This window comes from Heliangelus exortis, chromosome 2 (assembly GCF_036169615.1).
Source record: "Heliangelus exortis chromosome 2, bHelExo1.hap1, whole genome shotgun sequence".
In the NCBI taxonomy this organism is placed as follows: domain Eukaryota; kingdom Metazoa; phylum Chordata; class Aves; order Apodiformes; family Trochilidae; genus Heliangelus; species Heliangelus exortis.
In genome coordinates, this window is record NC_092423.1 from 14,020,937 (window position 1) to 14,037,810 (window position 16,874).

Here is a 16,874-nt window from a genome sequence, read left to right on the forward strand (position 1 = left end):
TCCCAAAGTTTGCATCTTCAACTAATGCAATCTACTTCCTTAGGAAAGTCAGGAAAGAGGATAAAGAAATCACAGTGTAATTTAGGTATAAAATGCAGCAATTGATACATTTAAAAAATAAAAAAAGCTCAGGCAAATTACACGCACAGATGTATAACTATTGCCATTTGTCATTTCACATCACAACCTCACACACACCCACAGTTCCTGTATTACCCTCTCTTTAGAGAGTTCACATACAAGCAAGAATAGGATAGTATTTCAAAACATCTTTGCTGATCAAGCATAGTTTCTCTCTTGTGCAGTACTGCTTTCAGGATCTGAAATCAATAAATTCTTTCCAGGAACAAAGACAATCATAAGTTTCTTTACCAGCTGGAAGCATTCAGGAAGACGTCATAATACAAATAACAACACAGCAACAAAAAAGTACCATTTATCAGTATAGTAATGTGCAAGGATAAATAGCAAATCAGGAATAAAAAAAAAGCATGCCAATAATCCACTGATTTGGAGTAAAATCTAGAAGAGGATTCCTGTATCATCAGTATCACATCTTCATTTAGCACTGGTGCACCTTCTAATGACTTTGGGTAGGCCAGCTTTCCAAAAACCTGGAGCAGTTACCACTCCCTCTGTACCTTCTGTTACAGCTTTGTCTCTTTACACTTCAACTTTTGGCTTCAGATATAACTCATCAGTTGCCACTCTTGATGAAATATCGATATAGCAAAGAAAATAAGCTTCCAAAATTTCAACACAATCTCATATTGGTTTCCATACTGTTGAAAGAAAACCCTTTCACTTCCTATCTGATAACTTCTGGAACTCTGCCACAGCTATGTAAGAATAATTTTGCAGACAAAGAAACAAGAAAGCAAAAAGCCTGAGATGCATGTTTTTCAACTAAAGGTGATTTGATTTCTTTTTTAAAGAAAATTATGCATGAGTAGTTGAAGGCTGACTCTATTCCTTGTAAAGAGAAAAGTATCACCAGTGAAAATGCTCCTTCCCTCCAAGAACCAAAGTAGAGTGTGGGGAATGTTACGCGAGGTGAATGACGATTCACTTTTAATCTCAGGATTAGCTATATTTCATAAACTTGTGTTAGCATTCAAATATTATAGTTTTCTACACTTTACACCAACAAGTTAGCCTTAATAACACCAATAAATTAAAAAGGTACATCCTTGCTGATCCAGGAAATTTGGCTTAACTGAATAATAGTTGGTCTAATAAATCTTTTAGAGTTAGCAGGCCCAAAATGTTGCTAACATGATGAGAAAATAAACAAAAAAGCAAAGGGGGGGGGGAAAATATTTCACACAAATTCTCCAACCTCCTTTCACTAGTAATTTTTCATTAGTGCCATAATCACAGCTCCTTAGCCAGCCTCTATTCTAGCTAACAACTGCTGATGCTCAAACTGAGCTGGCTGGGGGAATGGGTTATGATGACTTATGAGGTCTACACAAATGGCCACAGAAGCAATTTAAGTGAAGCTAAATAAAACCATCTCTAAATTTTAAGTGAAGGCATCACACAAGCATAATGCTGGGACTATCCTATGTAAATAACAAATCTTAAAATTTAACAATTTTATTAACATTTCCTAGCTGTTCATATACGTTATAGAGCTGCATGGCACATAAATAAAGAACAACCCATGAGAGCTTCAGGCTTGCAGAAGACTGCCTGGAAAGCTACCTGGCAGAAAAAGACTTGGGGTTCCTGGTCAACACCCAGGTGAATATGAGCCAGCAGTGTGCCCAGGTGACCAACAGCATCCTGGCTGGTATGAGGAATAGTGTGGAGTCAGCAGGAGTAAGGAAGTGATCATGCCCCTGTACCTGGCACTGGTGAGGCAGCAGCTGGAATACTGTGTTCAGTTCTACAAGGACACTGAGTTGCTGAGTGTGCCCAGTGAAGAGCAACCAAGCTGAAGGATCTAAAGAACAAGTCCTATGAGGAGAGGCTGAGAGAACTGGGATTGTTTAGTTTGGAGAAGAGGAGGCTGAGGGGACACCTTACTGCTTTCTAAAACTACCTGAAAGGAGGTTATAGTGAGGTAGGTGCTGGCCTCTTCTCCCAAGTAAATAACAGGACCAGAGGAAACGGCCTGAAGTTGTACCAGGAGAGGTTTACATTGGATATTAAGAATTTCTTTATTGAAAGAGTAGTCAGGCACTGGAACAAGGTGCCCAGGGAGGTGGTGGAGTCACCGTCCCTAGAGGTATTCAAGACTATGGATATGTGGCACTTCAGGACATGTTCCGGTGGGCATGGTGTTTTTTTCTGGATTGATGGTTGGACTCGGTGATCTTAGAGGTCTTTTCCAACCATGAAAACTCTGTGATTCCTCTTCCAAGCTCATGCTACACAAGCAGCTTGAAAAAAGCACTCAGTATAAGTAAAATGCTAAGTGCACACAGCGAGTCACTTTTTGCAGTCTCACGTGTTTCAGAAAATGGCACCACACCATATGAGGCACCAAACCTCAGGACTGCTTTTTAGACTGTTTGACCCTGAGCAATGCCTGAAGATGCAATAAATATATATCCTGAAAGGCTGAAAAAACTTCAGTAAGCACATAAAATCAGGTAAAACATCTGGGACCACACACTGGAGAAGTTTTCATTTGTTTTAAATACATTATTCCTATTACACACATATGGAAAAAACTACCTCAAAATAGAGTCATCCTTCCTTTTCAGAGCCCTGTCATTCTAACTCCTGTAATTGTCCCTCAAGTACCAATTTGCCCAGTGAAGACTAGTGATCTTGTGTAACTCACTTTCAAAGAAAATGTTAATCAGATGGCAGCATAGTAATAAAAGTGGTTAGAAATAAATTCAATATGATCAGCCTGATCTGAAAGCTTCAACTGCAGAAGATGAAAATACTGACTTCATAAAGGGTGTAAATCTACTGATTTGGTGTGAACAAAGTGAAAGTGAAGTTTTAGAAAGGCTTTGTAGAATATGATGGTGCCTCTTTTGAGAAGCAGGGCACAGCACAGAATAAACAGATGAAGCTGATCACAGAAGGAAAAAAGAAAGCCAGGAGGAATGCAGCACTAGCAGCGTGTGCTATAGGACTATGTTCAGTGATGCAGGCCACAGCAGGCTCTATTTTATTTGTTTGATGCACAAGATTGCAGTTGTACCTTGATATATGACCTCTGAAACAAATACTTAGGTAATGAAAGCAATACTGAAAAGCATATGACCACCTCTGTAGAGGAATTCTTGCTAAAGGAACAAGAAAATTTTTGATAGATTCATTTCTGTAAAGCAAATTTTTTTTTAAGGGGCACCCTTCTACAACCCAGGTGTTAGCAGGAACGTCTGTGTGCAACATACTAGACCTTCAATTTGCTTCTGTAGTGCTTATCTTGACTTTGTGAATGTAGGTCAGTTCCTTCAACATGGAACCCATCATGCCCTAGCTCTTGAAAACAACAGTATTGCTTTTCAGCAAAATTTCATTAGATAAATGGGCCAGATATTTTAAAACTTTCCTATAGTTTGCTAGAATTCCATAATTCTTATAAAACTTAATAGACAATGACACACAAATACTAACTAATCTCATTTCAGAGACACATGCCAGCTTCAAGAAGGTGGAGAAAAAATATGTAAATGAACAAATAAATGGCTTCTAAAAAACAGTACACTCTTATGAGCCTCTGTATTATTCAGGAAAAAATTAACATGATTGGCCCAGCATGAAAAGGGGCTGAAGAGGTTTATCAGTCATGCACAGTTACAGAGGGTGACATTATTTGAACAAGCAATTAAAATCTCATAGTGATATTAGCAGACTATGGGGAGGGGAGGAAAATCAGATTTTTTAGGGGGTCAAAGGGGAGAAGATAGAGGAAAGGATAAGATAAGGGAGGGGCTAATCATTAAAAATGTCTTTCCTTCAACTACCCCATGAACTCTCCACCTAGTCTCTATTTCAAAAAGAGCACATTTGTCAGTTTCACTATGGGGTATCAGCTTTGCTTCATGCCATCACATCTGTGGTAAGACACCCCCTTTGTCCCCTCCCTACAGCTCCATGCTTGAAAATTTACTACAGGAATCATTCTTCAAAAAATGATACCTATTTGAGCACATCAGCACCAGCTGCTTTTTCACAAGTTAAACCAACAGAGGGTCTGACTGTGAGAGCTGCTGATGTAAAGAATAACACCAAGATGCTTATATGGCCTGCATAGACAAAAGTTTATATGCAAATGAGATACAAAATCTGACACAGTAAGGTTTCTACCATTTTACTTACTGCTGTCATTAACACTTCTGTAAAAAAATGTCTTAATGGCAAACAGCTAGGAATCTGCAAGTCTTGACTCCACTGCCATAATTTTCTTACAGTGGATTTTTTAATGTGAAGCACTGAAAAATGTTGAAGGTCCCCATCCCCCTCAGCAATAAATTATGAAAACCAGATGGTAACCTCTGTACATCACAGTTATCCTCTGGCCCTTTTAAAAAAAAAAAAAAAAGAAGTAAAAATCTGTAAGGTGTCTTTCATTATCATGAGCCTGCACAACAGCAATGAAAAAAAACAAATAAAAAAACTATGTTGACTGCACAATACTCAGAGGCAATTTTACACAAGGATAAATTTTTATATAAGTTCAAAGGAAGAAGTTCATCATTCTCCAGAATAAGCCATTTGATTATTTCCTCCCAATCAAATATCTTAAAATTCCCTTCTCTTTCAGATACCACTTCATAAACACCTGTTAATATTATACAAATTGAGAGTTTCTAACAAGGTACCAGAGAAACAGAGGTAAAAATCTTACTATAAAACCTATTCCTACTGAAATTGGATTCTTCCAGCCATTCTTTGAAAAACTATTACTGGATTGGGTAGTGTACTTCAGCTACAGGAGACAATTCAAAGGCATGATCCTCAATGCAGATTTGATTAATATTTCCCAAGGAAGTATATAAGACTGGTTAATTTCAAACAGTTCCACTAGTTTCCCACTCCAGGGTCTCATCTGTAAACAATCGTATGCCATACAACTTCAAAAAAAATCTAACAAAAATATAACATTTTGTTTAAGAGAAAACAAAATTGCAGGAACACAATATCACCTTATCACATTTAAGTCTACCATCTTTCACTGAAAGATTGTCAGTGATTATGACTCCAGACCTGCAACAATGCACACTTCAAAAGAGCATCTCCAGTTGTTTTGTGTTTACAGACATTACTGTGCATCAGTCTCCTCAAGTGAAATTTTGTTTCTCAGATTCTATACAAAAAAAGGGACAAGACTAAAGCAAGGCTTGTTTTCTCTTTTTCATAATCAAAGGCAGATTGGCCATTTGAAATTATAACATTGCACTAACAACAGTTGCAGATCAAAACCAACCAACTTAAGAAATGAATTATAATAAATGCAGTTTCTGTTTTGTAACAACAGGTTACAGTCCAGGCTTGAAACATGCCACAGTTTAGAGAAGAGAGACAGAATATATACATGCCTTGAGCCAGCAAATGAAACATCCAAAAATACAGGTTGGGAGTTTTTTTCCAAAAAAACTACTAAGATGCATGAAGTTATCTCTATTACATGCACAGTTTAACATATTTCACATGGACTTACTGTTTCCACCTATGTGTTTCTTCCAAACTGGAAAAAAAACCAAAAAAACAAAAAAAAGCACCAGCTATCTGGAACAATGCAAAAAGCCTCACATATCTCTGAAAAAAACTTCACTGCAGAGTGTGTTGGCATAGTTGGAGAGATCTGTACCATCATGTTGCTATGCTGGACAACACTGGTGTTGGAAGAATTAATCATTCATAGATCAACAATGTTTCTTTCATCTCCCTAGCTTCTCAGACCAGACCTACTGATCTTGTTACCCTCCAATTTTTCAGCTGCATGTAGAAAAGACATCTGAAAAACATTCATATTTCCAGAATGTATCTAAATAAAAGAAATTAAAAGAAATAATCTTAACCAGAGATGGAACTCCTCTGCCTCTAAGGGCTGAATAACTTTGCCAGTGTCAAGAAATGACTTAACATCGAACTCCCTAATAAAATTACAATTGAATAAGATATGAAAAAAATGTGGAGGGCAAACTGAAGCACACCAAAGTCCCTCTTTCTGGCTTTCTACCAAAGGCAGTTCATGTAAAGTAATCCATGAGATTACTGACCTTTTACCAAGTAAAGTTCTAAGGCTAAATACTTCAGCTAATCGAAAACTAAATTACATATATACATTAAACCAAAACTTAAAGCTGCATTCTGGTTATCCAAACCAACAGCCCATTCAGTAATTGCTAAACCAGCAGGAATATGGCTTGTTTGAGTATCACTGCAGAGAAAGAGATGGAAAGGAAGTACTCATGATTTCAGAGAGCAGTGCCTCATCATGACAGTAACGGGGGAAGAAAAAGTCACTGGAGGAGAAGGTTGTCATGGGAAACATTTCTCCCACTTCTGCTGCTGGCAGGGTTTGTCCTTAAAATTCTCACCCCTGCAGAGAGGCCTGGCAGGTGACATCCCCGGCGGGTGACGCTGGTTCGGTACAGCAGGGACTGCGCTGCCAGCCCTGCGATGAGGGACGCTTCCCTGGGCACCCCCAGATTGTTGTTCAAGTGACCCGAGCCTCGGCAGCGCGGATGAGTGTCCACAATGACACCTCAACCCCCGCCAAGGAGGGAGAAGGGTCTTGGCTTCACAGCCCAGGCACCAAAAAACTTCACCTTGCCAAAGGATGCGGCTGGGCGGGGGGCACGCTACCTGGCCCTGGCTGGAAGGGACCCGCACACCGCCACACGCTTCTGTCTAAGAGAAGGAGCGGGTCTGGAGAACAAATCCCGCACAGATGTACCGCGACATCCCTCAAGCCCCACAGGGGCGGACATGGGGACAAACCCGGGCCACCGCGGCACGGAGGGACACCCGGGCTCAGCGCCCGGACTGAGCCCATCCGCGGAGAAGCCACACGGGGCACAACCGCGGCCGCGCCGCAGGGAAGGGTAGGAAGGGGAAGGGGTCCCCGGACCGCCCGCCCTCACCGTCGATGTTCTCCCGGTCACTGATGTGCTGCAGGTTGCAGCCCGTGTCCTCCCGGCTCAGCTCGGCCTCGGGGCGGTAGGACTCCAGCCGGGAGTGGGCATTCCTGCGCAGCTTGGGGCTGGAGGAGACGCAGCAGGAGGTGGTGTTCCCCATCTTCTCTGTCTGGCCCCGGCCCCGGCCCGGCCCGGCTCGGGAGGAGACGAGGGGCGGCCGGTCAGCAGGGGCGGCTGGAAGCCATGGGCAGCGGCGGAGAGGAGGGGGAGCGGCGGGGGAAGAGGCGGCGGCTGCGGCGCCCTGCGGCTGCACTCGCCGGCGGGTCCCCCCGGCGGTTCATCCGCGGAGGCAGCCCCGCAGCGCGGCCCGCCGGCGTGGGCTGCGGCAGCTAAGCCCTCCTCGGCGGGCAGGCAGCGCAGGGCCCGCCGAAGCACAGCCCCATCGCCGGCGGCGGGGCCGCCGCGCTCCTCCCCCGCCCCCGTGCAGCCGCTGGGCCCGCTCCACGCACGCAGCCTCCGCGGCAGCGGCAGCCGCAGCAGCCGCCCCGGGCGGCCCCCGCTAACCGGTTCCGGTTCAAGCGGGCGGTAACGCCTCCCGGCAGCCGGGTTGCGAAAGCGGCAGCCACAGCAGTGCCCGCTCCCGGGAGACGGCGGTGCCCGGCTGGGCAGAGGGGACACCCGCGGCAGTCTCCGGCCCTGCTGGGGGAGCCCGCCCTCGGCGGCGGCCCAGCCAGGGGCTTCCGGCGCTGAAGGGGCTGCGGCCCCGCCGCGGCCGTACCGCCAGCTGGCGGGAACCCAGCGCTTCTGCATTGCGCGTCCCCTGCCCGTCGTGTCCTCCCCCCCCCATCCACGCACATTTTTACATAATATAAAACCAAAGCACGTTGCTTGAGAAAGGAAGGGAAGGGAAGGGGTGGCAGCAGCTGCTGCCTGTCGGGAGCTGAGGGAGCCGCAGTGGATGGCTTAGTGGGTGTGGGCTCCTCAGGAGCCCCCCATGGCGGTGCCCCCATCACGGCATCCCCGCCCCGCCAGCAGCTTCGCCATTCGGCCTCTGATCCAGGCCTTGACAGCCGAGGGACCAGACAACCCACCCCACGGTTTAGGAGCTGTGTCCAGCAGATCATTTTCACCCACGTTTCTTTGCTTTTTGAAGACTGTACGAATTCTCTGAGAACTTAAGAATTTCTTTAGACTGATGGTGCCGAAGATACCTGGCCAAAGAGGATGGAAGGGGTGAGTGTGCTATCACACACCTCTTTCCCTGTGTTCAGAGTTTTCCCAGTCAAGTTCCACCTTTTTGGTATCAGTGGAATGCTAATGATGGGGCTTGTGCAAGCTTTTTATTAGTTTGGTTTTATTTATTTATAGAATAGCTGTAGTCTAAGTAAATCTCATGACTACTGGAGGTCTGAGTCATGGTAGATACACTGATAATTTTATAAGAGAAAAACACTTTTGTGTATTTATAAAAAATGCTTTGACTTACAGCTCCATGTCTAGAGAACCAATAGTTGTTACTCTTCCAGGCATCTCATGATGTCTGATGTTTTCAAAGATCTGTTCAAGAAATATGATTACACAAAAGACTTCCAAATTTTCATCCTATTTTTTTTAAGATCATGCATCACAAAGAAAAATTAAATTTTAATTTTCAGCTACCTTTGAATGTTTAAATGATGAAAATGTACCATTGTGGGGTACAAAGTAATGGCAAGAAAGACAATTACAAAAGAATACTTCAAGGTTGTTTTCTGTGACTAATTTTGTGACACCTCTCCAAGCATGGGTTTGTTGAGTTACATTGTCCCTTTTGTGTTTGAGTAGCTCAAGATGAATAAGTTGAACATGTTTTGTGTATTAGTGTCTCCAGATGTTTGAATCTAAACAAAAGGAAATTAAAGCTTTGCTGGTGCTCTGGTTCAGAAATGTTATCTTGTAGGACCTCATGGTAACTTATGGTCACCCCCACTACTATGTAGGTCCTTGCTTACTGCTGGTCCTTTGGCTCCTCCCTGGATCACACCCTGTTCTTCAGCTGTCCACAGGGCCTGCTCTTCTGCTCAGACCAGAATTGGGCATTAATTCTGCTCTTGTTGGCAGAGCTGATTAAATCTTGAAGGGCATAAACAGCAATCAGAAAATTTCAAACACAATTTTGTAAGAGTCAAGTCATCTTAGTATATATACAACAGAATACACTGCTATTCTTAGCTTATCACATCTCACAGGAGAACCTCTAAATAACTAGAGATATATCTGTGGAATAATTATTTGCTTGCCTGCCTGCCATGGCTCCCTGGCCTGCCCTGTTAAATTTTACCTTCTTGCAGTAACTGGGGACACTTACACATTTATGACCTTTCTGACTAGGTAAGTAGTCTCCCAGCATGTTCACTCTCAGGGTACCAGGGCCCTTGTCTTTAAAGTACATGCTTGGGGAATGTTAACTGGAAAGCCATTGTGTTGCCTTGTCTTGCCAATCCCACTAAATTTTTGGGGCATACATACAGGAAACATGTAATAATCCCTAATTACTTAGAAACTTCTTAACAGCTCTAAATCTAGTGTGGCAAATCCTTAGCTAAATGTTGCAATTTATACTTATTTCACAATTTTCATAGGCTTTGAAACAAAACAAGCAACAACATAGTGATGCAAATGGGTTAACTGCAGTCTGCTTCTATAAGTAAATCAGTAGAGCTTTAAAAGACACGTTTTCTTCATTAAAATAATTATTTAAACTTTGGTCAATATGTAAAGCTAATATTTTAAAAGTAAACATATAAAATGCTTTTAAATTGAAATTATTTAAAACTTGGAATGATCAGTTGTTGCCATGTAATCACTATGTAGCTACCTATTTTCTTACTTGGCAGTCTTTTGTTCTGAATTTTCATATACTTTTATTCCTCCTCTGTTCATTCACCCTAAGGAGCTTGCTGAAGTACATTATAGTGCCAAAGATGTTACAACACATATTTAAAGTCAAAGAAAGGGACTGCTGCTGGTAATGGTCTCCTGCTGGTATATAAGAGCTAAGAAAAGAATATAGGTGAAATATGTGTCAGAAGAGCATATTAGGTTTCCAATTAGGATTACTTTATTTCAGATATACCAAGTGTATGAGGCAAATGTAATTGCATTATTTGATAAATATGGGTGCAGTAAAGCAAAAACTGTCCACTGTACCTTAGTGACATGCTGAGGTATCATGTATGTCACAAGAAGATCTTTTGTATCTTTCTTCAATTAGAGACCATTCCATTCCTGAGATTTAGGATTATGTAAAGTAATGAGTTTGTGCCCCTGAGCAACTTAATTCATCAGCTGGGGAGCACCATAAAGCTTCTCAACTAAGGCCAAGGCTTTCAAGATTGCTCAGCACTGAGGTACCTCTGTTTACATGAGGCTTATTCCTGCACAAAGATATTTTTTAATATCTAGCATCTCCACTATACAGAAGAAAATTAATTTTAGTAGGTTAAATATCAATGTGATCCATTAAATTTTGTGCTTGAAGTAAACCTAGAGCATCGAAAAATGTGTTTCAAAGCAAGCAGATGTAGGGCAATTTTGCTTATATGAGAGTTTTATCTATTTTGAGTAGATCAAAATTTTCTTTTATCCAAAACTACTTTCTGTGTAGTGAGTGTAAGCACACTTTAAAAAAAAATTCCTTAAGATAAATGGTTGGTGACAACCAGATCTTTTGATTCGGCTGTCTTTCAAATACAGTCTGAGAAATCTGTCACCCAATACCTTCCCCACACCGCCACCTAATGTTTAATCACAGTCCTACCAGCGATTTGGGCAAGCACTTGCGCTAAAATGCTACATGGTCAAATTTGTCACTGAGCCACTCGTTGCATGGAGTTTAAACAAAAGCTTAAAATGAACATTCCTATTTAAAAAGTGATCTGGCTGGTCAGCTGGGTCATAGCTAAAATTCTCTTGTTTGTAGTAGCTAAATCTCTTTTCACTACAGTATTAACAGTGGTGAACTGTGAGGAATGTTAATTATCTTTCTGATAATTGTTTGCTTTTACTTACATTTACTGTTACAAGCCTAAACTCAGTAGCAATAAAAGAATTTCTTCTTCAAGGCAAGTTCAGAATGCATCATGCTTGATGCTGACCCACCCAGATGGCAAAGCCTCTCACTGTGTTACTCAAGAGGATGCATTTGTGGATCATGTGTTAGATTCCCACCCCTATAGATATGGCTGGACTAGTCCTGTGGCAGACTTCCCATTTGCTTAGGGTGGTGATTTTTCTACGATTAAGGCTTTCTTTTCTTTCTTGGAGGGAAAAATCCAGTGCTTCTCAAAAATTGTCCTTTCAGCCTTATCACAAGTTCTCTGAAGGCCTTTCGGTGCCTACCCCAACTACTGTGCTGTCATCAGAGATAACTGGAGGTTTCTGTGGTACTTAGCAGATAGCTTCAGATACTGTTCACAGGGAAGACATCAAGACCTAGCAGGAAGTATGCAGGAGATGCACATTACTGCCCAGTGTTCTAATTTGAGTATTTTTAAAGCTAGATATTAGTGAAGTTAGTCCTTAGGTGAATGGCATTCTTGTTTCTCAGAAACCAAGTACTTTACTTGAATCACAGAGAAACATGTAAAGAATAAATCAAGCTTTCTTTTGAAGATAAAGGAAGAATTCTGGCCTCCCTGCTTCATGTATTTAAATTTAGTGCATAAATTAGGGTATTAACCTTGTGCTAGCCAATGAAGAGATACTGTTCTAGGCAATAATTCAAAGTCAAGGTCCTGCTCTGAAGTGCATGGCAACTAAAGGATACTATCAGTTGTAATGTACTATACAGGAGGAAATAGTCAATGCAAGAATGAAGATGATACACCAGAGAGAAGGTGTTGGTATACTTCCCTAAGTGTATATATCTGAGATAAGTTTATATTATATTATTTTTCATTATTATTATTGCCATATTATTCAGTAGCTTAAAATCACTGATGCAAGCAAGAGGCAGTTTCCCCCTCAACTAGGGAGAGATTGTTCATTGATTTAGGTGAAGCATTTAAAGAGCAACTATACTGGAATACTTATATATTTTGTATATATTTGTGGGGTTTACATTTTATTTCTTCAGGGATGGAACAAGATAAGATCTGCATTTGGAAGCGGTCAGAAACCCACATATTATTCATACAAGGGAAGATCACCCATTCAGCATAGATCTGCTGTGGGGATGTGGGGGGAGGAGTCAGTTTAGCAAATTGTACCATGGTTGCTTTCACATTGTTGAAGAAGGCACAGGCACTTGGATTTAACCATCTGGGTGGAATTTGACTTGATTAGCTTTCCACAGTTTCACATATACTTAATTCATCAGTGAATGGAATAACTATATTGGAAAACTACTGGGGAAAAATAACATTGCCCCTGATGCTACTGTCATAGGCAGACAGAGCACAATCCCATACAGTCTCTGTGTTTTTTCTCTCTTCATTGTCTCCCTGCTTAGTGGTTGTTGTCCCAGGGTGTGTCTTCCTATGTCAGGACTGGCTGCCTTTTCTTAGTCTGAGATCTTGGCACATTAGGAGCAATAATCACCCAATAGTATGGTGTGATAACTATGACTGAGAGTGGAAGTGCCCCATCTTGAACAATAAACCCCCTAGAAGAGCAAAGCCTAACTAAACAAAACAAAATAATTTGTAAAAGTCAGCACTGCCACAACAGACTTGTCAAATAGGGAGTCTGTATGGAGTATGAATAAGAGCCTACTGTGTTTTAGTCCTTTTTGCTTCTACAAGAATCCATTCTGTAAAAGGATATCTATCTGTTGATCTGTTTTGATTTCATAGTTCTCAATAACTAGCAATTTGGAGTCTAGTATGGCAGCTGGCAGTTACAAACATTCATGTGTAATATGAGCTTACAAGTCCTATACTGTGAACTAATACAGGGTAATATGCAAGGGATTCAAGTATTCAGAAGCACAGCTCACCAGAAAAGCTTGTGCCTATACATACATGTGCTCAGGATGAGCCTCTATATGAAGAAGAGCATCAAGGAAGTTTATTACTTTAGCCTACAGCTCCCCAGAAGACCAACCTTTTTAACTAGAGTAACAGAGGCTTTGTTTGAAGGACAAATGTGAAGAAAAGTTAAAGGCTTCAGAGACAGGGAAACTACATAGGGTGAACTGTACACACTCATCTGAAGAACTGTTCCTGTGAAACACGTTCTCAAACTGAGTAAAGGTCTGTTAAGTATTAACATCTGTATTGAGTGAAAACAGACTTTTCTCAGTTAATTTTCAAATAAGAGGTGAAATAAAAAATGAGAAAACAAAAAGAAAACAAAACAAACCAAAACCAAAACCAAACCAAACCAAACAAACAAACAAACAAAAAAAAAAAAAAAAAAAAAAAGAAGGAAAAGCTTCCTACCTTAACTAGGTAAGGTTTGCTTTAGTTTTACTTAAGTTGCTATCATTAATTTTTGTGCTCCACTGAAGACCGTGTGCAAGACCATTAAAAACTCCTTCATGCCTGTTTCTCAGGTCCCTTTCAGAGAAATGACAATTTAGTCTCATTGTATCAAAGGGTAATTTTAAGACTAAAATCTTTAGAACACCAAGTTGTTCATGTGCAAAGGAAAGGGGGCAAAATAAATAAAACTGCTGTATTACTCTGTAATTGTAGATATTCTCTTCTACCATGATACCTCTTCTGCACTCTAACACTGCTTGATACAGACAGTGCCTGTACCTCTCATCAAATGTAAAAACAAATGCTAGTATGTTGTAACACATTTTGCCACTCTACTAACTTTGCTGTCATCATCACTCAACAAGCAGATACATCAGTTGATAGAAGAAATGCCAACATGAGAATAGTAAGCTCATAGGTTTAAAAAGTTGTTTTTCAGAGTTGGTATAAATCACCAGAGTCTGCAAAAAGGGCCTGGGAAAATTAGGCACTGATCTACAAACACTTCCCTCTGGACATCTGTGAATCTATTTAACACAGTTGAAGGTGACAAGAACAGAAGCAGATAAAGGAGGAGGACCACATGGTAAAATAAAGAAGAGAGTGTTCTAGCAAACAAAAAAAAAATAAAACCAAGAAGTACAAGTAATAAAGTACTCTAATGCAATTGTGAGATTATCCTAAATAATCAAAAAACAAAAGGACTCATTTAAAGATGCTTCTTAATACAAACCAGAATACATATTAAACTCTTGAGGAAATTATTATATATTTTCACTATCCTGCAGTCCTTGTGGCAGCTCTGGAATTCTAGCAGCTGGCCAGCCAGAAGGCTCTGAGATTTGCCATTGCATCTAGCAGCAAGTAGTTAAGTGGGGAACTCAGCCTAGCAATTTCTGTAGAAAACTGCTGACTACCATGGGGGAGAATCTAGTAAATATGAATTACACTTCAGAGAATATAATTTATGAAGACATTGACATTTTTATCTCAAATAAGGATCTATCTCACTCTTTTTAAGTTGATGCTGTCCTCTGGTGGAATTCTTCAGCTAACACTTGACCAGTGTCCTCTGCTGTTACACCTCTATCACTCATAAAATACTATTCGAGAAGGACTACAGGAAACAAGGTGCATTAAAACATGTCTTTTCTGAGACCCAGTTCAGTGTAACACCATGTTTATTGTAGCATAATTTTGTTGCATTCATGAATGTAACACGTTAAAAAAAAATAATAAGTTAGTGATGCATCTGTCCCTGTATTTTAAAGCTGCTCAGCTGTACAGGACAGAGACACCAGAATTTTCACATTCCAGGAAGTTGGAACCATTACATATTTTGACAATTTACTAAATTCTATTAACTAACATGAAAGTATATAAAGTACAAATGCCTATATATGCTTGGCTCCAAACTGAGAAGACAAACCTCCTTAAATTCTTCTTTAAACCAGAAAGGGATCTTGTATCATACAAGCCAGAATATCTGTCTATAAGCATATGCAAGTTTTCTTCAAATGTTATTATAAAACTTCTAAAATAGCAGCATGATCTTTTCAATAAATGGCAAAAGCCCAATAAAAAAAGACATTTCTGCAATGTCTGAATTAAAATAATTTACAATAATGGATGGATTACACAAATTGCAAAACTTGGTACAAGAGTTCAAAGCAAAATTCTGCCTTTGAAGTGCCTAGGTAATCCAGGTCAGATGTTTGCAATTGGCTTTTAAAGATTTGAAGCTAATGAAATCCACTGTTTTGACTGTATTCAAGTTTTACTGTCTCTCATCTCCAGCTTCATTGCATTTATCAATAATAAAGTTGCTAAAGATACATCTCACAGTTTAAGTATGGTAGTTTATGCATAGTGATAATACAGTATTTTCTCTGAATCTGTAAACCAGTTTCATCATTTTCCCAGTTTTTCAGATTGAGATATGTTAAGAATTCACAGCTGGTATGGGACTGCCTACATAGCTTAAATATGCATCTTGGTGATGGGTAGTATTTCTCATCAAATATGTGCTGGCAATGTGTCAAGGCTCAGAATAAATCATGCTGCTGGCTGTGTAGCAAACAAAAGGAGAAAAAATTAGTCATAAAAATAATCAAAAAAAAACCCATTTTCTACCATTCATCTAAAGTCTTAGAGCTCACAGACTCCTTGAGCTTGATCTATACCCTTAATCAAAAGAATTAACTGCCTCGCTCCAGTCACTCACTCTCCCCAATACCCTGCTTTTATACATGCTTAAGCTTTATGTATAAAACTCCAGATACTATTGAAGCAGTGATGTGCCAGGGAGCCTGTGGAATAATTTATCACTAAAACCTAAGTTGTAGGATATGTCAATAGAGAGATTCCCAACAACTCCAAGACCTAGCCTGAATAGCAATTCACTGTATCATCACTCTACCCATCAGTTTTAGCTTGTCTGTATTTATTAAGAATATTAATCTTTTTTCATACAAATTAGGTTATGTTGCAAACAGTGTAAAATCTCACTACTAAAAATCTCACTACAGCAGAAGTTTCCAATATACAGAACTCCTAAACTGTACTAATGGTATGCAAGTTGTTTCAAAATGGCAAACATAAAAAGACATGAAATCATCCTTTCCTTCTCCTGAGGCAAAGCACAGTACGTGACCAGAGGAAGGAAAATCATTGTATTATTTCCTTCTGCACATAAATGTACAAGGTGTGAACTTTTGCTTCCTCCAGTGATGTAGTTTCCTAGCTTTTACACTGATCTCCCCAGAAAGCTAAAATATGCTATCTGAAATTCATTTTAAGTCATGTGTGCACTGTTACAAAACTGGCTGCCCCCATCTCTCGTGTGCATGTCTATTGCCCTCTGCCAACCTTATTAGTGGTGGGGTCATAAGCAGCTACATAAGGAGTCTGTTCTGGTTGAAGCTAAATCAGCCAAAAAAGCTTTCAACTGGTTTCTAACACAGCGTACCAAGCAGTTTGTGCTGATGTCACTAGCAGCAGTGGAAAAATAGAAAGATACAACTGTTTTTCTGGGTCATGGTCTCACTCAAGGGGCTTGAGTGACTGAGACAGAAGCTCTGCGAGCAAATGTATTCTCATCAATCCTCTCTGTTTATTAGTGCTCTTATACTGCTACTTCCTTTTCCAGGACATCTCACTGTTTTTTCCAAGTAAGATTCTGAAATAAAAGCAAGGCAGTATTTTTAATCAAGAGAATTTGAGTAGTGCCTGACAACTATACCTTCAGCAGTTTATGTGAAATGTTGCAATGTGTCATTCCCTCTATATTGGTTATAGCCTTGGCTTCTACTTCAAGAACCTGGAAAACCACACATTGCTGAGCACAGATTAAGAA

General features: G+C 40.5%; 1 protein-coding gene across 3 annotated transcripts in view; it reads right to left on the reverse strand.

The window, feature by feature from the left end:
* Nucleotides 1–16,874, reverse strand: part of CCNY (cyclin Y) — a 129,776-nt gene that overhangs the window by 100,188 nt on the left and 12,714 nt on the right. Inside the window, exon 1 of one of the 3 annotated variants that reach the window (XM_071734796.1) lies at nt 7,062–7,643. The exons of the other annotated variants lie outside the window; for them this stretch is intronic. Within the exon in view, the coding sequence (XP_071590897.1) occupies nt 7,062–7,215 (154 nt within the window). The 5' untranslated portion in view covers nt 7,216–7,643. Of the gene's footprint in view, nt 1–7,061; nt 7,644–16,874 lie in introns of those variants that run through there. 3 annotated transcript variants of the gene reach the window in all.